Raw genomic sequence first — 24,743 nt, 5'->3', positions numbered from 1 at the left:
TTTGTATCTCTCTTCCCCTCCTTCTCTCTCTTTCTCTCTTTGCCTATCTTTCTCTCTGGCTCTTCTTTTGATAATTTTCCTATAATTCCCTTGTCAGTGAATACAAGCGAGACTATTCTTTATAGTAGGCCTCAACACTGAACTGCAACGTCACAACCTGTGGGCAGTTTAGACCATGGCTCGTTGCCACGTCACAGGCCTATACGTCTAAACTGCCCACAGGTTGTGATGTCAGTGTGCAGGCCTAATATAACGTTTGGTCTCGATACAAGTCGCGTCTCCTAAACTTATATGCTCATCTATAGAGGTCTCTCTTTCCAAAACTGTTGCACTCTCGGAATTGAACTAGGTTAATGGAATGAGCACTAACACTTAAGCACTTGATTGATCGACTGAAGTTGACATTTAAGATAGGAGCAGATGGGGAGGGGGGGGGAGTTGGGACAGAGACTTAATTCGAAAACATACTCTGTCACATAACTCTATGTGTTGAAAACATACTCTGTCACACAAAAACAAGAGATTGGACCACAAACAAGAGATTGGGCCACAAACAAGAGATCGGACCACACACAAGTGATCAGACCACAAACAAGAGATTGGACCACAAACAAGAGATTGGACCACACACAAGTGATTGGACCACAAACAAGAGATTGGACCACACACAAGAGATTGGACCATTATGCACTGAGCATATCATAGCATAAAAGATGCCCATTTAGAAAAGCAATGAATTTTTTTTTAACCTAGTCTATTTAATTGTTTATTTCTGTTGACCAAAGTGTTGACATTGTTTGTAATCTGTCCACAGATACAGGTGGTGTATCCTGTTCTTTACCTTTGTCTGTTATGTGGCCTACCATTTGTCTCGCAAGCCTATCAGTGTGGTCAAGGTGAGTGACCCAAAACTTTTTTAAAAAGTCTTTGTTGTTTCTGTGTTTACTTTTCCAGGAGTTTTGATTTATCACTCAGATGTTGTCCTGGTACAGACAGCCATATCATTCGAAGTGTTATCTTACTTGACTAAACTTCCTTGAAAAGTATCTCTGTCTAGTAACTGTCACTTGAGAACAAACAATCCTCTTTCTGATCTTCTGGTTCATGGTGCAGATGATATGAAGGTCAAGTTTCTAAGGTCAAGCGAGGAAGTCTTGTGGCCATAAAAATGACTAACTATATTTAATTTCCCTTACTAATGTCTGATACACATTAGAGTTGGGTCAACTTATGTACATTCTAAGAATCCTGAAGTTTAAAATCCCATTTTTCTCCAGTGCCTCAACTCAAGATTTCTCAGTTCAAAAGCCAATCACTTTGCCACTCAGCCACCATGACTCCTGTAAAGTGAAAGTCAAGTTCCCCTTTGCAAACTTTGCACTATATGGCAGAGGGTGTAAAGGTCATCTATTTCTGTGGTCCGTAGTCAATAACCAACTGCCTTTCCTTTTCTTCAACTAATGTCAGGTACCATTTAGAGCTAGGTGGACTCGTGCCCTAAAAAAATCCTAGTTTTCTACCATTACTCCTGTAGATAACTGTATATATAAACGGGGGATGGGCTCAGGCAGGGTTTGAACCCTGGACCATAGATAAATCTGAATGACAGTCCAGCGTGCAAACCGCACGACCAGGCAGCCATCCGTAAAAGCCTACTCCCCATTTCGTATCTTTTTTTTTAAAGCGAGTTATTATCCATTACCTTTTAGCACTCGGCTTGAACATTCAATTTTGATTTAACATACTGAGTCATTTAGTCATTTACAATAAATAATGTTTAGTACCGAAACCAAATCCAATATGTTGTTTATATATGTCAGGTTAAGTCAAGTTTTCTTTGATTGTAAAATACTCTAAATATTTGGTGCCAAATCAAAGTATGTAGATACATTTAGTTTATTTATGAATATTTGCGACTATATATTTGCTTTTCAATACTTTTTGTATCCCTTTCAAGTCTGCTAACAGTATCACAGTTTTAAGCTTTAATATAAAGTTGAAATCTAAGATTATAGGCTGCAAAGAATATAAGAAACATTTTTTTAAATTGAAAAATCAGGAAAAACTTTCACACATTGGTTTACTTTTAAATATTAAGCACTACACTGGTTTACTTTTATATATTAAGCACTATGTATTTTAACAATAAATCCTTAATGCATGTTGTTAGCAAACTTTGTTCCATATGTTTAGAAACAAACTTTTTATACTGTTTTTGAAACAGTAACAGACTTAACCAAGTAACATCTGTTGCAGCATTGATAATATGGCTTAGTGGGTTGTTTTTTTCCCTAGTACAATTGCTGCAGATGGTGGACAAATCTTGTGTGGTGCCCCAAGGGTTCAACAGACTAAGGGATAGGTGAAGGTGAAAGTGTGTGTTGCACTGAAGTAGTTTCTTTGACCCAATAAGGGCATTTTATAAATAAAACTTATTCATTATTTTAACATATATTGTCTTCACAACTGAGGAATGTCAAAAAGCATAGTAAACCTGATAACAAAAAGGCTAGATCTAAGGCTGAATGTTGTTTTTCTTTCTTTACACAAGTAGCCATCATAGGTAGTGGGACACTATGTGAACGGCCAGTACTTTACATAATTATTTTCATATACAAATCATAGTTGCATTTGGATTTTATATGGTTAGCTCAATTTGAATATTATATTTTACTTAATTTATGTTAAGTCCTTCAGACAAGAAGTTTCAATTCATCAGAAGCTTCAATGATCTTCCTCTTGATTTTCAGCTGTGAAGTTTAACCCATTCCCATTCTTCAGCTTGAGATTTTCTTACTTTATTGGAAAAGAATCAAAGCAATGCATAACTAAGACTCTCTTTCAAGATATGACACAGTTAGTTTGTAATGCTAGGCAGTTTTTGCTTCATTAGCATTCAGACATGCTATAATGACTTTCACCAACAGATGGTCAATGAATAACCTTTAGTGCTAAAAGGGAAATTTCAGCTAGAATCCAGTCTTGAAAGTTTCCTATCATAAATCAGGGACTCTACCATCAAATCAGTTTGTCCTCATTTGTTATTTATATTTATATCTATTTCAGAGTGTTCTCCATCACAAGAACTGCAGCACAGTTCCTCATGACAAGACAGTCAATGTCACCAATCCTTACTGGTGTGACTGGGCACCCTTTGGTAATTGCAGTACAAATTAAAGCTTAAATGATAGTACCATGCAAGATGTCCCCCATTGCAGTGCAAAATGTCTTTCATAGTTCTATTGCAAAATAACATCCATAATTCTGAATTCAAAAGTACAACAGTATTGTTTTATATTGATATATTTATTTATATATTGGTCTCAGTGGTGACTTATAGCTCATTGCTATGTCACAGATATGACGGCTATTTGTTTCCACTGACCACAGGTTGCCAGTTTACAAGTCAGTTTTCAGGCCTACTATGACTATTGATCTTGAGTACCTGATTAGATGCACAGATACTCCTACCCCCATCACCACCAGTTATACCTATATTTATTTATATTTATATATATAACCCATAAGTTTAGACTAACTTATACAGAAGACTAAGTTCATTTTTGCTTTAAGCCCTTATCTAACTACTGTTTTAATTACAATTTCTATTCTTTAATCCTGATAGAATGCAACTATTAGACTTCTTTTTCCATAGACATCTTCACTCATAAGGATCTAGAGTTATTAGTTACTTTGGACCTCTTCTTTAGGTCTATATGTACAGAGTCATAATCTTGTCTTGGTCTAAATGTGTGACAATTGAATCAGAAAGGTAAAGGGAGTTAATGTACTCCACCATAGTGTTCAAACCTATTTAAATACATTGTGCACTTCTATATCCACAGACACCTCCAGCTACAAGGATTTGCTGGGTACCTTGGACCTCAGCTATCTCATAGCCTATGCGGTGGCCATGTTTATCAGGTAAGGAGCAAGAAAGAAAAAAAGCTTCACTCCATTATTCTGATAATTTTTGGTATCTCTCCCAAGTGTTATTGATTTAATATGTTCCCTATTTTTTTCATTGGTTTGACTTTTTTTTTTTTCAGATAACATTTTATATTCATGATCTAAGAAATCTTTGAATAAGTCAGTTGAGCAATGTGTTATTGACACAACAGCAAAAAATAAATATTCTTTAAATGAAAATTAAAAAAAAATGTAAATATCTCTTTATTTGCAATAAATTCAGTGTCATGGGTCTAAAAAGAAAATTAAAGTTATAACCAAGTAAATGTTTTAGGCACACACAGACATATCAAGCATTTAGATTGTCTTTGACTGATAAAAAAATATTATGCTTCTGAAAGTACATATCACATCCTTCTCTGGAGACATCGTAAAGAAAAAATGTAAATTTAAAAGTGTTACACAACCCTCTTACATTCTTAGTTATCATTTTTTTTTCTTTCAAATAAAATATATACATCTAATGGACAAAGAATAGTTTGTCATAAACTTTCCTTCAATACGTAAAGTACTTTACAAAAAGACTGGTTGTGTGGTATACTCTTGGGACTGTCATGTCAATGGTCTTGAGTTTGCCATCCCATATGTCTTTCTAGTGGTATGGGCTAGGATGCAATATCTTCAAATCTGAAGGAAGACACAAAACATGTAAAACAAACCTCAATTACTTCCCTTGCAGAAATCTTTAGAAATTGCTTACTTAAACCAAAACAAAAATTAAAATCTTTTTTTCATATGCAAGGATTTGATGATTCATAGACATTGTTTGTGTTAAAAAAAAAAGTAATAATATTTTTACATGATAACCAATGTAAAAAGTGGCTACATTGTATTATAACAAACTTGAGATCATTTGTATTATTAAAATTAGCATTCTGCTCAATGATATAACCTAGTTAATTTCAAAAGCAGGTTAACAATGATCAGTATTGAGATTGATATTTATGTTCATGTAAAAAAAATTTTTATTTACCAGTGGCCATATAGCAGACCGTACAGACCTGAGGTTGTACTTGTCAGGTGGGATGATTATGAGTGGTGTCTTCACAATAGGGTTCGGTCTTGGGTATTTTTACAACATTCACAGCTATGCCTTCTACATCATCATGCAGGTGAGAATCTGCTGTAGTAGTGTTTCTAATCTTTTACTTTGGTTTAACATATTTACTATTTTGTGTTTACTCAATCTTATATGGGAGCATGGCTGAGTGCTATTGGGCTTTGCATCTGTTTAACACTGAAAGAGTGGATATTTGGATTTTGAATTAGAGTCCACCCAACTCTACTTGCTACCTAATATTAGTTGGGGTAAAGTAGAGGTGATTAGTCGTTTTGCTGGCCACAAAATGCCCTCATTAAATATAGATTTCTTATTGTATTATAACAGATTTGTGTAACATACATATTATTATATGCATGACCAGATTTAGGACAGTGCTAGACTCTGCCTCACCCTTAAACTGGGTCCTGACATCTTAAAAATAATCAATTTTTAACAAAATAAGCATATTAAACATAATAAAATAATTACTCAATTTCTTACCTCACAAATATGACTTTTAGATCTATTAATATTCAGCTTGAAGAGGGTAGGGGCCTCCATAAAAAAAAGTCCTACCCAGGGACTTCACTTACTAAAATTTGCTACTTATTAAATATTAGTAAGTTTGTGCTATTTTGTCTTGAACTATACTGTCAGTGCTTTGTTTGTCAGCATTATTTTGTCAGGTAACTTTTTTTTATAGCAGCTTCACCTTGCTATGATATTGTCAAATAGAATTAAAGAGCTTTTATTTATTAGATTATTTTTTCAATTTTGGCATATTTGTTATAAAGTCCTTTTACTTTAAAAGCAAAAAAATGTAGCATATCAACTTCAACATCAATTCTTAAATTCTGTTTGTGAGAATGATGCAATACAGTTTTTTTTTTTTTTTTGGTTAGATTTTAGGTGGTGTATGTCAAGCGACAGGTTGGCCTGGTGTTGTTGCATGTGTAGGAAATTGGTTTGGCAAAGGAAAGTAAGTAGTCTAAGGGAGGCAACTCAATTGTGTATTTAATATTCTTATTTCTTGTTCTCTAACTCAGTGAAAGACAATCAGTCTAGATATTGGTTAGTGAATAGACATTAAGGAGATCATGAGATTCAAATGTGAAACATAGTAGAATAGTAATGTATCATATCAGAGTCTCAGCAATCTTATATTTGTAAAGCTGTTGAACGACATTTTTGCTTTATAGTTTCTGCTATAAAATAATGTATTTAGAATCTGATTTGAACTGGAGATGAATGCTTTGAAACCATACTTGTTAGTTGTACAAAAGTTATCTTCACATAATCATTTCTGACATGGAACATTACACCTGTCACCAAACTTGATTTACGGGTTAGAACAATTGGTCTGATAACTAACTTCTTTCAAAATGATCATAGTTTCTACATAAGCTTGCTTTTTAGAGATTTTATCTATCAATCTATTTTGTCCATTCCAAATTTATATTGAGCCCTTCTTAACAAAAAGTCCTAGCAAAATGAATATATCTAATATTGCTTGTTTAAATGCCTTTACTAATATCAGATTGTTTTATGATGTTCTTGCAGACGTGGGCTCATCATGGGAATCTGGAATGCTCACACCAGCGTTGGCAATATTCTTGGCTCTGTCATTGCTGGAATCTATGTGGAGAGCAACTGGGGACTATCGTTTGTTGTACCGGGTGTGATCATCTGTGTTGTTGGCATCCTAGTCTTCCTACTCCTTGTGCCTCGTAAGTTGAAAATAGAGTTTAGTACTCTTTATTTATTGTGAGAGTCGGTAGGAAATTCTAAATTCTGCACTGGAGAAGTTGTTTTTTTTCATAATCCTTATTTACTTTCTTTTTGTTTTTCTTTGCATTACTCAAATTGTAAGTTTTCTCATATTTTAAAAACAATTTTTGTCATTTTTATTTAAGATCCTAAAGATGTTAACTGTGAATTGCCAGATCATTCGGATCATGTAAGTTAGGTGTTAATGAAAGTAATTTTTTAACTTACAGGATATCTCTTTTTTTTTTTCCCCACAAACAATAGTATACTTTTTCAGCCTTACAAGTGTATTGACAGCTTTCTGCAATTTCATTCACTTATCTTTGTTTTAAATATGGTAACATGATTATGGCTATAGTTTTGTAAATATTTCAGGCCAGAGTAAAGTATGTCAGCAGAAGCACAGAGTCCTTAGCTAATGGAGAGCAGAAGATAGGCAATGACAGCGAGACAACAGTCAGTTTACACTTTTCTTTTTTCTTTTCTTTTTTTTTTTTACTGCATTAATGAGTCATTAATATCTTTTTTAATTATTTATTTTCTGTTTTATTCATTAAGAAATTCACCCCTTATGTGACTCAATTTATTGGGTTATTAGATGATGTTTAAAAAAGTTTAAAGAATGTAAGCTATGGAGACACTGAAGTTCAATACTTTTCTAAAGAAGATTTACCTCAAACAACTACTAAATTGTAATACTTTGGTCTCGACACGTGGATATGTAGTTGATGTAGTTATCATTTTTTTTAGGGAATGTCTACAATATTATAAGATAAGATTAGCAATTATGAATACAGGAAATCATAGCTCTTTCTCTCTGGAATTATTTTCCATATTTTGACAGAATTAATCAATTCATCCCTTTGTAGTTTTAACAATTCATTTAGCTCTAGTTTTTGGCTAAATCTAAGAAATATATTATGATCCAAATTAATAAATATAATTTTGTATGATATTTATTTATGTTACCAATCTTAATATAAAATATATTTTGAAATAGAAAATGATTGTCTAGAGCTCATTATTCCATATCACTTCCATCAATATAAAATAAATAGAGAAAATTTAAGTACCTGGCTTTAAAAAACATACTTCACTGTTGACACCATTGTAAGAAAGAAACTCTGAATGTTTAGTATTGGGAAACTATTCAAGATAAAGGTTGTAAGTAATTAAAAACATAAACAGAAAGGGGAAAAAAAGTTTTAAAGCACATACAATGGAGCGTTGATCCCCTAACTAGAGCCGGTTCAAATCAACCATGGGGGCATCATTCATGAGACAAAGTGCAAATATTTAGTGCAAACTGTAATTGTCAATAAATTTAAAACTACACCAATAGTTGTAAAGTGAGGAGTTTCATAAGGAATAACTTGAATCCCACAACTTTCTGATTAGGGTCAATTTCTCACCTAATCACAATAGTCCTGGGCACAACATGGCCTAAATTGTGCTGATGTGCCAAAAACTCAAAACCCAAACCCATTAGTCATGGAATAAAATTAACTCTTTGTCTCCTTCCAAATAATTCTGGAGACAAAGCATTAAGCTTGTTTTGCACTCTTCTTTCGAGACTTAATGATGCCCACAGTTAGTGACTACACTTGTCAACATTATCACTTTCATGTCATTTGTGTTGTTTTTTTTTGTAACAGGCGCTTGTTCCCTCAAGCAACCAAGAGAAGCCAATCACAATATTAAAGGCTTTGACCATTCCAGTAAGTGGGTGACCTAGTTTATATTTCATAGCTTTCTTAGACTTTGAATTAGTTTAATTTTTTAATTTTTTTTTTTTTAATTTAGTGAATTAAAACAGACACTAAAGTCTAAATGATAGCATGAATGTTTGATTTTTAAGTAGCTTTAATTTTAATGTTTGTTTGTTTGTTTTTGCTACAGGGTGTTATAGAGTTCTCCATGTGTTTGTTTTTTGCCAAACTCAACTCTTACACATTTCTCTACTGGTTGCCAAATTACATAGCAGAGAAAAGTAAGTCACATGATCTTATAGTAAGTCACATGATCTTATATGAAATAGGTTCAAAGTAAGAGTTTTGTGCTTGTTTAGACAAGAGTTGTGGTAAAATCATTTATTTTGCATTAATAATTTCAAATTCTAAAATAAAAGGGTGCTTACATGATTTGTTTAACTTTTTTTCCTATATAAAAAAGAAAGTCTAATCATATCTGATGAAACCAAAGACATCTTGATATTGCTCAACATATAAGAAAATATTAAGCTCTTTACAAATGCTGTAAAGCATTGTCTTATTCAGTACGATATTGTGATGCTCTGGTCATTTTAAGTTATTTTTTCTTGAGTTTTTGGGTAATGATAGAAGGTTGTATTGGATTCAGTTGGATTATTTAGATCAAATTCTTAAAAGCTATTAGAATAAACTGTCATGTCATGAAATTTCAGATGACTAGAAATAAAATGAAACAAAATATTGTATTAAGAGGTTGTAAGTTTTTAGAATGCATTTCCAATATTGCAGTGAGGAATCTTTTATATACTGCAAAGTTTTAATGAAATGTAGACTGTAGATGTATGTTGTGAACATGAATGGACATTGCAAATGGCTTTGTTGATTTGCATATGATCATATTTTTATGCATAATTTTGTTTTCATGAAGCTTGACTTTACATCTTAAAGTAATACTTTATTTTTAAAATTTCCATAAAATTTCCAGTTATTCTCTATATTTGTTTTCACACTTAGCCACTGTCTCAGCCTCAGATGCTGCCTACACTTCAACCATTTTCGATGCTGGTGGCATTTTAGGTAATTGAATCAATCATACAGTCTAAACCTATAGTTTTATTTTCCCCTATCATATAGAACTTCAAAAACTAAAAAATGTAACATTTATATTAATTAGCAGAAAATTAAATGCAACTATTGTGAGATAATATATTCACTAAATGAACATTGATTTTAAAAAATGAACCTAAAGTTTTGTAGTTGCTTAAAAAAAAGGAGTATTCAAAATGGTACTATTAAGTACTAATGTATTTCACACATAAAATATTAGTCTACTACTTGTATTTTGATTATTTTCTCTTTACAAATGATCTTTTGTTAAAGTTGTGTTTTTGTGTATATACCGGGGGTGGGGGGTGGGGGGGGTGCAAAAGTAGGTATAGAAAGATAAAAAAACAAAAAACATGTTATATTTACATTATTTACTGCATTTATTATACAAACAAGTATCACATAAATATTCCCTTTCAATTAAAGCATTATTTATGTTTGAACAAGTAGAAACTTCAAATCCTTTCTTTTTGTTCTTTAAGTATAATAAATGCAGTAAATATAAACATGTTTTTTATCTTTTTTTTTTATCACTGTATACCTACTTTTACCACCACTCCCCCCCCCCCCCCCTGTATATATTTAAGAAGATTTTGTGTGATTAGTGTGATTATTTTTTTTTTTTAAAGAACATAAAAATAAAATATTTTCCTTTGTCTTATTCCTGTACTGTATTCCAGGTGGGATATTGGCTGGCTACTTGTCTGACAGATACAAGATGAGAGGGCTAACATGTTTTATTTTTTTAATCATAGTCGCACCAATGGTAAGAGTATTTGTTTGTGTAACAGTTCTTAGTTCTACTATGGTCCTATTCAGTCTATATCAATTATATACTGTATCTCCTCAAGTAGTTTACTTGAGTAGTTTGCTTGAAAATTACTTGTCTATATAAAGTGTAGTATAAATAATGGTAACAAGTTAATATTACAATGGATTCTAGGACATATGCCTATTAACTAAAGTTTAATTGTATTCACATTTTTATTTTTTGCAATGAGAATCAAGTTGGAGCATGTCTCTCCACCCATAAAATGCCAGTTATTAAGAGTAGCAAAAAAAACTAAAACAAATAAAAACTACTTATTTTATTTATGGTAAAATAATCACATAGACTAAAAACTCAAAATATCTAGGTGTAATAATAAATGAAAAGTTATCATAGAATCCCCATATAGATGAAATCAAGAAAAACATTAGTGTGTATATTAAAAGAAATTTTTACAAATCAAACAAGAACATAAAACTAAAATGCTATTTAACTTTAGTTAGCCCAAACATCTGTTTGGGACCCCTCAACTCAAGAAAACATTAAGAAACTGGAACAGACACAAAATAGAGTAGTGAGATTTAAAACAAACGAATATTCCAATTTGATTAGAGTAACACCATTAGTAAAATCACTTAACTTAGAGATACTTCAGGACAGAAGAATAAAAAGTAAAGTAGCTATAATACATAAAACATTGAGCCATAATTTACAAATAGAAAAACAAAACTTAGAAAGGCACAAAGATAGAGGCACATTTCTTATTCCAAACGCTATAACAAATTTGTACAAATGCTACTTCTTCCCTAGTGCCATTAGAGTATGCAATGGGTTGCCTGAATCAGCCAGGGAAAACCAACGACTTAGCAGAGTTTAAGTCATTGATAAACATGCATGACTAGATTGACACGTAAAATGCATAGGGTGTATTTTATATAGCCTATAGTTTTTGGGATAGTCATACCTTTCAGGCCATGTTATTGCTAAATTTAAAAACTTGTTAATAAAATGAAATAAAAATTGACTAACATTTCTACTTTGAAAAACAAAAAACCCAGGCCTGCCCTACCACCTTCAAATTCATGCTAGGCTTTTAATCTCTAATATCATTTTATCTTACAAGATGTTGTAGTCCATGCTTAAAAAAATACTGAGTTACAGCAAAGTGTCATTCTCCTAGTGAAGATTATTATGCAAAGAATATCTACAGAGGCTATACTAAAAAATTTATTAAATAAAAAAAAGAGACAAAAAGAGATGTTAAGAAATATAAATATCTATTATTCTTATGTTTTATTTTTCTTGATATTATCAAAGTCTTTGCCTCTTTATCCTCAGTTATTTATATATGACCAGTATGGCCACACTGTCCCATTTTATGCTAATTGCTGTAAGTTGTTGAATATAATATTTAATAGCTTTGATATTGTTTTTATTTTATTTTTTAAATCTATTAAAGTAACTTTTAGCATGTTACCATTATACAATGTCTTTTAGATTATTATTATTATAATTTGTTTGTTTGTTAAAAAAAAAAAAAAGCAAAAAAAAAAACAATTGTCACCATCAACAGTAAACATCTACTCTTTGTAGTGTCTTTTAAATTTAGGTTTCTGACTTTAATAAATAATTTTTTCTTTGTTTTCTTATAATTATTACTTTGGTTTGTTTTTTCTAATGATTTATGACTCTTAAAAAATAAATTTGTTTTTAAATTTTCACAGTTCTCTCCCCCCCCCCATCCCATTTAAATAGATTATATTGCATAACAGTTCAACTATGGTCCAATGCAGTCTTTATATTATGTATATACTGTCTCACAAGCAATAGATCACAAGGTCTGAGTGGGAAACCTTAATTTTTTTTTTTTTCTCAATTAATTAGCATGAAAATTGCTTGTCTATATAAAAAAAATTTTGGTATTAAAATTATAAAGGACTCATTATGACACATTTTTTTTTAACCTTATGATACATAAATTTTGCAGTTCAATTGTAAATAACATCATCATGCTTTAACTCTTTGACTCCGGAAATATTTTTCACGTTTGGACAGAATTAACTTTTTTGGACATTCGGAGTGAAAAGAATTCTTCAATTAAACTTTTATAACTTTTTTGTTTTGTATTAGAAAATGATATATTTAGTATAGAATTAAAAGAAATTGCATGCCCTTTTGATATAGCACAAAGCAATTATTATAAAATAAAAAATTATTTTTATATTAATGTTTCAAAATTAAAAATAAAAACTTACAGACTGCAAAAAAGCCTCCAGGATCTAGATCTAGACCTGATCTTAGAAAAAATGTATGGTCCATATTGAAAAAAACAATTTTTTGTAACATATTTCTCCATATTGTCACAAAACTTTCTATAGAAAACACAGCTAAAACAGATAAAAATGGAAATTTTGAGCCAATTATTCATGTTACTACTATTGGAAAAATGAAAACTGACCCCCCTTGGACGAGTCAACAGCTCTGGATCTATACTAGATATAGAAAATATATTAAGATCCAAAGTATAAAAAAATTATTATTTATGATATTTATTCATATTTTCACATAACTTTATATTAAAACCATTTAAAAATACATAAAATGAATGTTCTGAGCTCATTATCACCTATTACCATCATCACCATGATCCAGAACATAAACCTAAAGAAAATAGAGCCTTTTTAAGACCCCACTCTTTCAAAAAATCTTTCACTGTAAAAACACACTGAAAGAAGGAAATTCTGGATGTTTAGCAAGGGAAACTATTCAAGATATTTTAAGCAATTAAAAACATGCAAAAAAAAAAAATCAAAACCTTGACGTTGCCAGTGTTGATACATCTTAATAGCTGTAAAAAATCAACGATGGGAGTGTCCTTCCGGAGTCAAAGAGTTAAAATCTCTTAAATTCACAATAGCAAATAGTTATGTCTGTGAACTATGTGCTTGTTATTTCAGTGATGCTGGCTCTTTGTGGGCTTGGTGTGAACGGTCCCTACGCTCTCATTACTACGGCAGTCAGTGCTGATCTGGGGACGCACAAGTCCATCAGGGAGAATTCTAAAGCTCTAGGAATGGTCACCGCCATTATTGATGGCACTGGAAGTATAGGTAAAGTGCAGCTGCTCAGCTTCTAGTGATTCTTTAATGAAATGGATTCTCATCTAAAACTTTGCCAAAAGAAAACTTTATCAATAAAAATACCCACTGGACCAAAGTTTCAACAAAGGATCTTTGAAACAGGAAAGAAAAGCAATTTAACCAACAGTTTATCAAACCTTTTACTTTGAGTGTTGTCGATTCTTAAATTTAAAGACCATACCTTTATTACAAATAAAAAAAAAAATAAAATGTGGGAAGCGTGGTCGAGAGGCTAAGTATGCTTGAACTTGGCTTGGCTACCTATGAAGGGGAATCGAGGTTCGAGTTGTGTTTACTGATCGCCTAAAGGCAGCACGGAAAAACCTCCTAGATACTCCCCTCCCCCCCACTGGTCCACAACTGAGATTGGACCAAAGCGCTTTGAGCATGCTATAAGCATGAAAGTAGTGCTATATAAAAGCCATAATTTATTTTACAAGGTTGTGAGACAACTATTTTGTTATCTGAAAGTGACTGGAAGCGGTGAAATGCAGGGAAAAAAGTCTTTACCAGACTAAGCAAATGTTTTGTCATTAATGTTGTATAGATGCTGGTTTGTTATGGTAAAACTATTAGAGTTTGTCTTAGGTTATCAATTTTGTGTATCTCTTGAGAGGATTTTGTAGCCATGTTTTTAATAATCTTCCAGTGTTTCCAGCTGGTTCTAACCACATTAACTATCTCACTCTTAATGAAGTGAGGACAACACTTTTTTTGTATAGTGAATGTAATATACATTTATTGATGCACTGTGCCCAATCTATTTTTTTCTTAATAATTATTGAAACACACTAAACTAATGCACAAGAAAGCTTTCGGGTTGAACCAATGAAAGAAATAACTTCAAAAGGGAGTTAATTTGGGAAAGAAAAGAATCTACAAAAAAAAATTTTAATAGTATAGAGTATTAGTCAACCATGCAGATATTTTCTTTTTCCCTCTTTTATTCTGCTGAAGTATTTTTAAACATAACCTACAAACTGTGTGCTTTTTTATTTATTTATTTTTATTTGCGTATTTGTAAATTGCATTCATTTTAATTTGCATATTCCCATTGAATGTTTACCAGTTTTTTTTTCCTTCAATAATTAAATGATTCTCACTCTTGTTCTATAGGTGCTGCTATTGGTCCAATGTTGACTGGAGTTGTCTCAGCCACTGGGTGGGACAATGTCTTTTATATGCTAATAGCAGCAGATTTTATAGCAGCATTTGTAAGTACTTTGTTTGCTTATAAGCTTAGTAGATTTTATAGTAACTTTATAAACACCTTACACCAAGTTACACTCTGAGAAATATGTCGCAGTGAAAGAGTTAAACATAAAAGTTGTAGGAATTACACAACAAAGTGTATATTTTAAAAAAATCATTTAGTTGTTGTTTTTTTTTGTTTTTCTTAAACTGTTGGTTTTTTTTGCTTATTAATGTACTGTGATGAATAGTACAGCTTAATGGCATTTACAAAGCTGTCCAAAATGTTACTTTCACCGCGATTTATGGGCAGTAAGACTTGAGCTTTAAGCTTATACAGATTTTTAAAAAATGCCACTGATATAACATGAGAGAACACATCATGAGTCATTATCACTGGAATTAAAATGTCTTGGCAATTCAAGATAAAGTGATAAATGTGATTAAAATACTGGGTACAATGTGTAGGTAAAATCTTAGTTTATTTTTATGTAGCATAAATCTAAACATAAAAGAAATACAATAAATCTGCTGTTTGTTTTGTTTCTTTTGAGATTTTTATATTTCTTTACATGTAGAATAAACAAAACTCTATGTGTTTGACCTTTCTCAGAATTTGTCAGTAGCTGTTAGAAATAAAACCAAACAATGATTTTACCTGTTGACAGTTTGGGCCCATAAAAAAAAAAGTCATAAATGGGCCAACTGCCTTCTTAGAAAAATGTTTCAAAAGAATCTCCAAATGGTTCAGCTACACATTCACATATGGCTTGATATCCAACTTTTAAATGAGTGTAAATTTGTTTGTAAAAGCTAAAGACACTTTCTTCTGTGTGCCACTTTCTTCTAACTGTGTGCCACTTTCTCTCCAGGTTTTGATTCGTGTGGTCATCAAAGAAATACGCCATCGGTTACGAGGAGAGATGGACACTGTGGTGATAGTTTTACCAAAAAGTAATGTAGATAATGGCCATGTTGATATATTTTAGTTTCAGTTCATGTTGAAAGATAGATTAAGTAAATTCATTACCTCTAATATTTTAGTTTGGGTGAACAATAAAAGTTACTGCATCTTGATTCAAAGTACATTTCTTTTATATTTCCAGATTATTCTTTTTTTTTTAAAGTTAATACAGTTTTAATATTTCTAGTCAATTTTTTTATTTTACATTAATAAAAGATTCCTATTTTAATCCATAATTTTTAAGTTTCCAAAAACTAAAGCAGATTCGGTTTCTGTAATTCTGTTCAGTTTTTAAATTTCCTAATAATAATAAAACATTTAGATTCCAGTTGTTTCATTCAAATATTTATTTTGTATAAATTAAATCTGTGTACCTTGTCTTTCAAAGTCATCCCATTACTAAATGGCATTCTCAGTATTTTAATATTAAATTCACACAGTCATGGTTTTAGAATCCTTTATCTATACAAATATTTCTGAATGCAAAATATTTTAAATCAGTTTTTCATTCTTATAATTTACTTTTTTTTATCTGAATAATTTTAAGTCTTCCTAACATTGGCAATAGTTTTTAAAAAAAGTTCAGAATTTAAAAAATTAGATTAAAGAATGTAAAGCTTATTTTTAACAATTATCAAATCTTCAGAGTAAAGTTAGTGTGTTTTGAGCACATCACTATATTCTTGTTCTTATCTGCCCATTTTCTTTCCCAAATTAATGATCATTTCTTTCAGCAACTTTCCTTTTTAATAAAAGTTTTATGAAACAAAAAACTCAATCCTTTTCTTATTCTTAAATTATCATTATAAACCTTTGGACTTCAAGAAAACTAGGTTTGTATTGCTTAATGCTATGTACTCAGATGAAAACATTTGTATATATATATATTTTTTTTTAGCAATGCTTAATTAAATGCACATTTAAACCTTGATTGTTTTTTTTTCTTCTGTTTCTTCTTCTCTCTCTAGTGACAAGGTGTAGGCTTGTAAGTCTGGGTTTACTTTGTATATTTTGTCTTGGTTTTTTATTACGAGGAAATGTATAGCTGCTGGTGTTTATATCAATTTTTGTTTAGCGTTCATGTAATTTATTTATTTCATTTGTTTTCTGTTCATTACTAAGTATGTTAAATATCAGACATAGCAACTATTCTTATTACTTGTGATTGTTCTCATATTCTGACCATGCTTTCATTAACTCTCAAACTGCCTCACCGTTTCAAATACTGTTTACATGAAGACTTCACACATCTTGCTTATAGTTGCTAAAGAGTTAACTATCATTTGGTGTTGTTTCAGACATTACTGCTATTTTCTTTGATATAGAATTTTTATATTTTATATGTACATAAACCTTGATGTGAAATGTCCTCAATGTGAAACATGTCCTCAATGTGAAACATGTCCTCTTATAAGCTTTGTAGTTTTGCTTCCTACTCTAGATCTGAGCACTTACTAACAATAGACAATGGCAGTTTATATTATAGGGGAGGTATATGGATATGCTTATGCTTCTTACTTTTGCATAATTCTTGATGCCCCACATATCAATAAAAAATAAATAAAGCTAGTGCACTGGTATGAATCAAATGATGTAAAAATTTAGTCACTTAATGCTTCTGTTGAATTGTAATGCAGAATAACTTACCCCATTTCAAAATGTAATTTTAAGTAGAAATATTTTAAATAGAGTTTTTTTTGCATAAATTTAAGGAATCTTTGTCCCTAGTGCTCTTAGAAACGTCTAAGACCATAGCTATTAGTTTCATAGCTTTTACCTTCGTACTCTATTTAAAAAATTCTCACCAAGACAACTTAAATGACTTCAGGAAAAGCAATATTACTTTAGATTTCCTTGGGCTGTTATCACAATTAATCATAAATGTCCCAAGTTTTTCTCTAATCATCATGTAAAGTAAAGTAAAGTTTCCTTTCAGACCTTGTGGTCTATTGGGCAGATGATGTAAAGGTCATCTGTTTCTGTGGCCTACGGTTAACAAGGGTGTCATGTGGCCAGCACAACAACCAACCGCCTTTACTTTTCCCCAACTAATATATGGGTGGACTCCGAAGCATCCAATGATCCCGAAATTAAAAATCCCAGTCTTCACCAGGATTCAAACCTGGGACCCCCAGTTCAGAGGCCAAGTACTTTACCACTCAGCCACCGCGCTTCCTAATCATTAAGTATTTTGTCCTTAAGCCACTACTGACTTTACACATGCTATATTTTATTTTTAAAAATCGAACACCATCGAATGTCAGAATTAGATTTACAATGCTATTGAGCTCAGATTTAATTTTAGAAAACTTAAGATCCAGTTGAGGTTGAATTGTATCATCATTTACAGTTTGTAAACATATTTTATTAAATCTGTGTGCTAGAATTTGGTCCTACCATTGTGAATTTTTTATAGCGTCATCTTGGTGACACATCCTTGTGCATTGAGTGGTAGGAGGTCTAAGAGAGGTGGTCTAGTAGGATACAATGTACAATCTTATTAATGCTGAACTTATGATGTTGCTGGATGAAGCTAAATACACATGTGAATTCTAAGTACCGTACTAAGTCTCTGTGTCAATAATGTGATGACAAACTTGTATGTAGAATGTAGCAAGGGTTTGGGTGTCACCACATGACCTCTGGGTGGCAAAGTATTAACACTATTTATCAGAAGATATATATATATATATATATATATATATATATATATATATATATATATACTCAGACTAAGCTAAAAGAAATGATGATGCTTCCAGGGTTCTTTACATTCCAGAGGTTTTTTTTTACACTAGACACCTCCTTTCTCTTTTCTGACTTGATTGAACAAGGTTGTATCACCTAATTATTATTTCTTTATCTGCTTCATTTTCATTTATTCTGCTTGAGGGTCTTTAAACTTGTTGGTTTGTTTTTGTACATATATGTAACATATACATTAAACTTACATTCTCTCGAGGCTTAACATGTATTTAATTTTCATCCACATTATTTCTGCTTCATCATACATGCATAATTTTGTAGCTATTGCGGTTTGAAATGATTGCCATATGATCTCATTATCAGTTAGTATTTAATAACCTCTTAGTATTATATTGAATTATGAATTCAAATATAGATTTATAAATATTTTGTGCGAATAGGATTTGTTTTAAAAAGTTAGGTGCATCTCCCTAAACAGGTTGAAGAGCATTTACCTACTTTGCCATTTTCTGATCATCATAAGGAATAAATAGGTTTAGGGGACAGATTACTAAATTAATAAAAAAAATATGAGACAAACATGGTTTTTGGTTTGTGTTTTAATATAACTATAACACCTTTGTTATACAAAAAAGTGATTAAGTGATAATTGGTGATTGTAGATGGGAATAAACTGCTTCATTGTTAAATTAATCAGTGTCTTATAGTCTTTTACTGAAAGAGTTTTCACATTCCTTGTATTCAATAAAATTAACAAAATTCAGTGATATTATTTATATATAACTGCTATATCTGTATATAGTTCCATCTTTTATTGTGTGATACATATTTGTTTGCTAATTATTTATCTTAATTTATATGAAATGTTTTTAGATTTTAAACAATTGGTTTGAAATCTTCTCTTGATTATTTTTAATGATTTTAAAATAATAAAATTATAACTAGAAAACAAATTATAACATCTACATGTATAAAAAATACATTTAATCTTGAACTATTTAAAGTAATTTAAAATCCTTCACATTACAGTCCTACAGCCATTTTACTTTTAAGCTTATATGTCATTTAATTACAAAAATAATTTAGCTTTTAAAAATGGTTTTCACTTTGTCTCTGTTGTACCATCTGCACTCTGTAGATGTACAGCATTGGTTTCTTAACATCTTACACCAAAATTGAATGAAACAAAAAGCACATTTACTTTATTAATATTTTCTTTGACTCTCTTGTCCCACCTGGCAAGTTTTTTTGTTTTTATTTTATTGACAGTATTACCCATTTATGATTACTATTATTATATTCCATTATTGTTTCTTGGTCATATTTAGAGTGAGTAGCAGGTAGCATTCTGGTTGATTGTGTGGCTGAGAGAGAAAGCTGAATATTATGATCTAAATGCCCTAAATGTATGAACTCTTAAAAGCTACGTCTTTTGAAAGGAAGTGAATATTTCTAACAGCATTGTTTCAATCATAGCCCACGCTTTCATTTTGTTTCTATCAGATGACCCTTAGTCACTTTGCCATTGGCATATTTCTGTATTAATCTAAATCAGCTGTAGTGAAGGTTTTCCTTCATTGCTGGCATGTTGTTCCACTTGTTTTAAATGTGAGAGATTACACTAAGGTTGATAGTTTATCCAAACAAGAGTGCAATAACCTATTGATTGAAAGACTGAATATATCTGAATTTACGATGTACACATTTGATTGTTTTTGTTCTATATTCCATAGGACAATTAATTGAGAGCCTAATATTAACAATAAATTTAATTTAATATGTGCATATACATGCTTTTGTTCTGTACCCTATAGGACAACTGATTGAAAGCCTAAGTTTAATACTTACTATAAGGTTAAATGATTTAAATCAAATTACCTTTTTTTTTTTCTTTTTTTTTTTTTCTCTTAAACACTGAGACTGGTGAATGATTTCACTCGTTACACCTGCTATTTCTAGGACTGCATATTGCTCAGAAGTTACACAAACTAGTAGTATATTTTATTACATCCATTTGAAAACTTAAACAATAAAAATGGATTTTAAATCAAAGCTCTTCTTAACAACATGCTGGTGTAGTAAGTGACATTTGTCTTTCTCCTTGGGGGTTGTTTGTGGGTTTTTTTGCTCCCTATCTTTGTTTTTTTGAGGTTTTGTTTTCATTTCAATGTCTTGTGGGTTTCATCACTGTCTAGGTTTTTGCTATTTGAGAAAAATATGAAAGGGCTACAGATTAAATAAAGCTGCTTTTCTTTTGTTTAACTTAGTTAAATCTAGTTTATGTCAAGTTTTTGATGCATGGCTCTTAATGATCGTAATATACATAATATATTAAATGTTAATTACATGATAAAGCATCCATGTTTAAAATGTTTGTTGTATAAATAAATACCCAATGTTGTTTTATTTTCTATGTTCATACTGTTTGCTCAAGATAAGAGATGTGAGTCTTTGGATAGAATGTCTTTCAATTTACTTGAATATAATAATGTTAGGCATAATACTAGGGCTCATTGAAACATGAGAGAAAGTCTCTAGAAAATGTTATCACATCAAAAAAAGCAACTTAACAACTTCTCTTCAACCCTCTAAGTAACTTAGCTTGTTATTGTTGATGAAGCGACTGCTAATAATTTCATCCTGTGCTACTGGCTGCTACCATCAAATGCATAATAAGACTTGCTCATATAATTGACTTGCCAATATAGAATTCTCTATAGTCTATGTGTTTGGCACTGTCCTGGGATTTAAAAAATAAACATTTTAAGGCCTATTGTTTTTGTTGCAGGTTTATAGATGTTTACATAGATGTTATGTATCCAACTGTATTGAAATAAATTATTGAAAATTGGTCTGATTGTCTGAGTCAATGTTTAAATGCTTAGACTCTTTGATTCTCTCTTCATTTTTTTGTATGATGTAGGAGACTATAACTAACTGCCTTGATAGCATTGCTGTGTCTACAGTCTGTTCTCATCTTTTTTATTAGGAAATATATTTTAATTTCATTTTTTGTTATTTTTTTTTTTTTTTATTTCTGTCATCAGGTCTTGTAATTTACTAAATAGCAGTATATATTTAAATATTTCTTTATTAACATTTTCTGTTAATGAACAAAATATTTGAACAATTTTTTATTTAGAAAGAGATACTTATTTTGACTAAATTTTAACAACCCTTTAAGACAACTTTCTGATCCTACTTCTTAGTGTGTCTTGTAGGTTGTATTAGTACATTTTGATAGAATTTGTGTTCTAACATCGGCACTGCAAATCTCAATTCAAAACTAGAAATATAAATGTGAATATTTCTCTCCAAAGTCTTTTTTTTTTGTCTGTTGTTGAAGGAGTACCGGTACTATAATGTATATGACATTTAAATTGACATAAACACAGTTTTTTCATTAAAACCACAAAAATTTCAGTTATAAAAAAAAAGTGTGTTTGTTTACTGTTAGTTAGTTTTCTCTAAACTCCCTATGTGTGTATTTATACATTATTTTGTTCTCAACATTGTCTTTTAGTTATTGCTGTAGAAGTTTGGGACTGAGAGTTAAATGTTCTTTGAGAGGAAATGTCAGAGATTTGGTTCTATTGATATTTTTGTAACATTCAAGTTCTATTCATAGATCTTTTAAAAATTGCCATTGTTTAGTCATTTTACTGTCTTTGTATAGTATAGTAAATTCTCTGTGTAGACTGGGCTTTATGACAAGGACAGTTGTTGTTTTTTTCACTGATTCTTCTAAGTGCCATTAGTTGTTTTTCTTATGTTACAAGGTCCTCTGCTGAAACCATTAGTCTGTTTTCCTTACATTCTTATGTTACAAGGTCCTCTGCTGAAATCATTAGTTTTACACTCTTATGTTACAAGGTTCTCTGCTGAAACCATTAGTCTGTTTTCCTTACATTCTTATGTTACAAGGTCCTCTGCTGAAATCATTAGTTTTACACTCTTATGTTACAAGGTTCTCTGCTGAAACCATTAGTCTGTTTTCCTTACATTCTTATGTTACAAGGTCTCTGCTGAAATCATTAGTTTTACACTCTTATGTTACAAGGTTCTCTGCTGAAACCATTAGTCTGTTTTCATTACATTCTTATGTTACAAGGTCCTCTGCTGAAATCATTGGTCTGTTTTCCTTACATTCTTATGTTACAAGGTCCTCTGCTGAAATCATTAGTTTTACACTCTTATGTTACAAGGTCCTCTGTTGAAATCACTCTGTGCCTTTAATAACCTTTTTTTTTTTTTACACTTTTTGAATACTGACAATCTTTTGTTTTGTTCATTGTGTGTATGTGTCTGATCTTAGTTTTTAGTTTAACCTCTAAATCAGACAGTTTTAATTACCATTCATTAAAAATGTAACTATTTTTTAGCATTGGATTTCTAGTTCTATTTGACTTGATCAGGAACAATTGTTTAAACAAGTCTTTTGTCACAAGTCTTACACTTTGATAGTTAAATTAGATTTTTTTATCTCTGATACTTTGAAAATCTATTACAAAAAAAAATATCCTACAAGAATTTGACTAATTAATTGGATTTTTAAAAATGCTCTCATTTACTCAATTGTGTTTTACTATAGGAATATTTTAAATGTCAAATTTAGAGTATTTATTTATTTATGAATGGAAGAATATTTGTATTGTATGTAAATATATTTAAATTGTTTGTAAAACTTCAGTTCCTACAATCTAAACACTCTGATAAACTAAACGTAATGATAATGTGAGTTTACAATAGTTTTGCACTCTTCAAAAAATATTCATAGGTCAGTTCTCCAAAATCTGAATTAGTAAAGAATAACTATTGTTATTAAAAAAGTTGTTCCAGTTTAAAGTAACATGATTAGCTTTCAATAAAGCCTTACTTACCTATAAGCAGCGCAAGCTTTAGCTTAGGGCCCCAAAAAATATTTAGCACCAACATATAATATCTGGACTTAAAAAGGCAGCATATCTGAAATAGCTTCGGGCCTTTCAAAGACTAAATACAACACATAAACCAGAACCACTTAATTATTTAGGATTTTAAAAAGAAATATTCATTTTGTTGTTTCCTTTATTTAATGTACAATGAATGTGTATTGGAGGGAATTCTGATAATAATACTGAGTTTTTTTATTATTCAGAAAGAAATTAATTCAACAAATGTACACAATATTTACCTTTAAAGAAACAGAACAGTACAAATATATGCATCAAAATAATTGATAATACTTTTAAGAATCAAACAATTACTGACATATATATATATATTTATCCTACATTGGTAAATAAAAAAAAAGCCATTGTATTTATTATTTCTCATATCTATAAAAAAAAAATAAATAAAGACATTAAAGCAAGAGAAAACAAATGTTTCTTATTGTTGTCTTCAATTTCGACTCATCAATTATGTGACTTTAGAAATGTTTTAGGACAGCATGGTACAGGGCGTAGTTCATGTGTTTAATTATACAATTTGTGTGTTGTTAGGATGTGTCCTTAAGATCTTATTCATGCTGGGTATTTAAATGGTCAAGTGTATATGTGTTTTAATTCGGATTTATGCTTCAATTAGTGTATAAGCAATGGGTATATTTACTAATTACATTTGATAAGTCTTTCATTTTGATGTTGAATGCTAGGTCCTACCTTAAGATTTTATGTGCCGAATGTCCTATTACTTTATCATGTTGTTGTTTTTTATGAAGTACATCTTTGTTTTTTAATTAGGTTTAGGACTTCTTGAATAAATTGAGCTAAATGTAAACTTTGATTTTGATTCTCTTGAATTTCTTAAATTTCCAGTGAGGATTTTTTTTTAAACACATTTAGAAAAGGCAGCTATCATTATTTCAAACTTTGACAAAGTTCTGTAATAAGGAAGACTTATTTAATTCATTGGTTCGGGAGTAATTGGATTCATTGATTAGAAAGCAATACATTATTTTGTATGCATTAAAACTGTATTCAGTAACTTACATCATATTTGTAATTCAATTATTATCATCCTTATCCTTTGTTAGAATTGTATTTAATGTGTAAAATGATGTATGCTTTTTTATAATGGTTATTGTTACCTTAGTTTATATGGTATTATAAGTCATTTAAATTAAACACAATGTTGTGTCAAATAGCGAATGTTTATGGTTCATGACACAATGGAACTGTTTAGGCCTTGGCGGAACTAGCATAAGTATTCTTAATGTTTCGTGTGTTTTTGATGTCAAGTGTCAGAGTGTGTTCCAAAGTTTTCTCCTAGAAATCTGTACCATTCTCTGCTGTGTGTGTATATAGCTGTTTGAAGTTGGGAAATATTTATATGGAAATTACAAGTTTTACCATTGCAAACTAAAAAACCACTATATTAATAAATATATTTTATACAA

At 30.7% G+C, this 24,743-nt stretch overlaps 1 protein-coding gene across 7 annotated transcripts in view; it reads left to right on the top strand.

Annotated features, from left to right (window-relative positions):
- The window catches only part of LOC106077958 (glucose-6-phosphate exchanger SLC37A2-like), a 39,079-nt gene extending 14,336 nt beyond the window's left edge, over positions 1 to 24,743 (top strand). For 2 of the 7 annotated variants that reach the window (XM_056010288.1, XM_056010287.1), the window contains 17 exons: positions 815 to 896; positions 3,067 to 3,157; positions 3,846 to 3,924; positions 4,946 to 5,081; positions 5,914 to 5,990; positions 6,572 to 6,738; positions 6,925 to 6,968; positions 7,154 to 7,234; positions 8,434 to 8,496; positions 8,678 to 8,768; positions 9,502 to 9,564; positions 10,275 to 10,360; positions 11,702 to 11,753; positions 13,321 to 13,473; positions 14,620 to 14,717; positions 15,567 to 15,648; positions 16,627 to 24,743. In XM_056010288.1, the coding sequence (XP_055866263.1) occupies positions 815 to 896; positions 3,067 to 3,157; positions 3,846 to 3,924; positions 4,946 to 5,081; positions 5,914 to 5,990; positions 6,572 to 6,738; positions 6,925 to 6,968; positions 7,154 to 7,234; positions 8,434 to 8,496; positions 8,678 to 8,768; positions 9,502 to 9,564; positions 10,275 to 10,360; positions 11,702 to 11,753; positions 13,321 to 13,473; positions 14,620 to 14,717; positions 15,567 to 15,648; positions 16,627 to 16,703 (1,522 nt within the window). In that variant the 3' untranslated portion in view covers positions 16,704 to 24,743. Of the gene's footprint in view, positions 1 to 814; positions 897 to 3,066; positions 3,158 to 3,845; positions 3,925 to 4,945; positions 5,082 to 5,913; positions 5,991 to 6,571; positions 6,739 to 6,924; positions 6,969 to 7,153; positions 7,235 to 8,433; positions 8,497 to 8,677; positions 8,769 to 9,501; positions 9,565 to 10,274; positions 10,361 to 11,701; positions 11,754 to 13,320; positions 13,474 to 14,619; positions 14,718 to 15,566; positions 15,772 to 16,626 lie in introns of those variants that run through there. The other 5 variants (XR_008774719.1, XR_008774717.1, XR_008774718.1 and 2 more) reach the window with 5 other exon arrangements.

The sequence above is a fragment of the Biomphalaria glabrata genome, chromosome 14 (genome assembly GCF_947242115.1).
Source record: "Biomphalaria glabrata chromosome 14, xgBioGlab47.1, whole genome shotgun sequence".
Classification (NCBI taxonomy): Eukaryota; Metazoa; Mollusca; class Gastropoda; family Planorbidae; genus Biomphalaria; species Biomphalaria glabrata.
The sequence above is the reverse complement of the archived record's forward strand: the minus strand, read 5'-3'. Positions and strand labels throughout refer to the sequence as shown.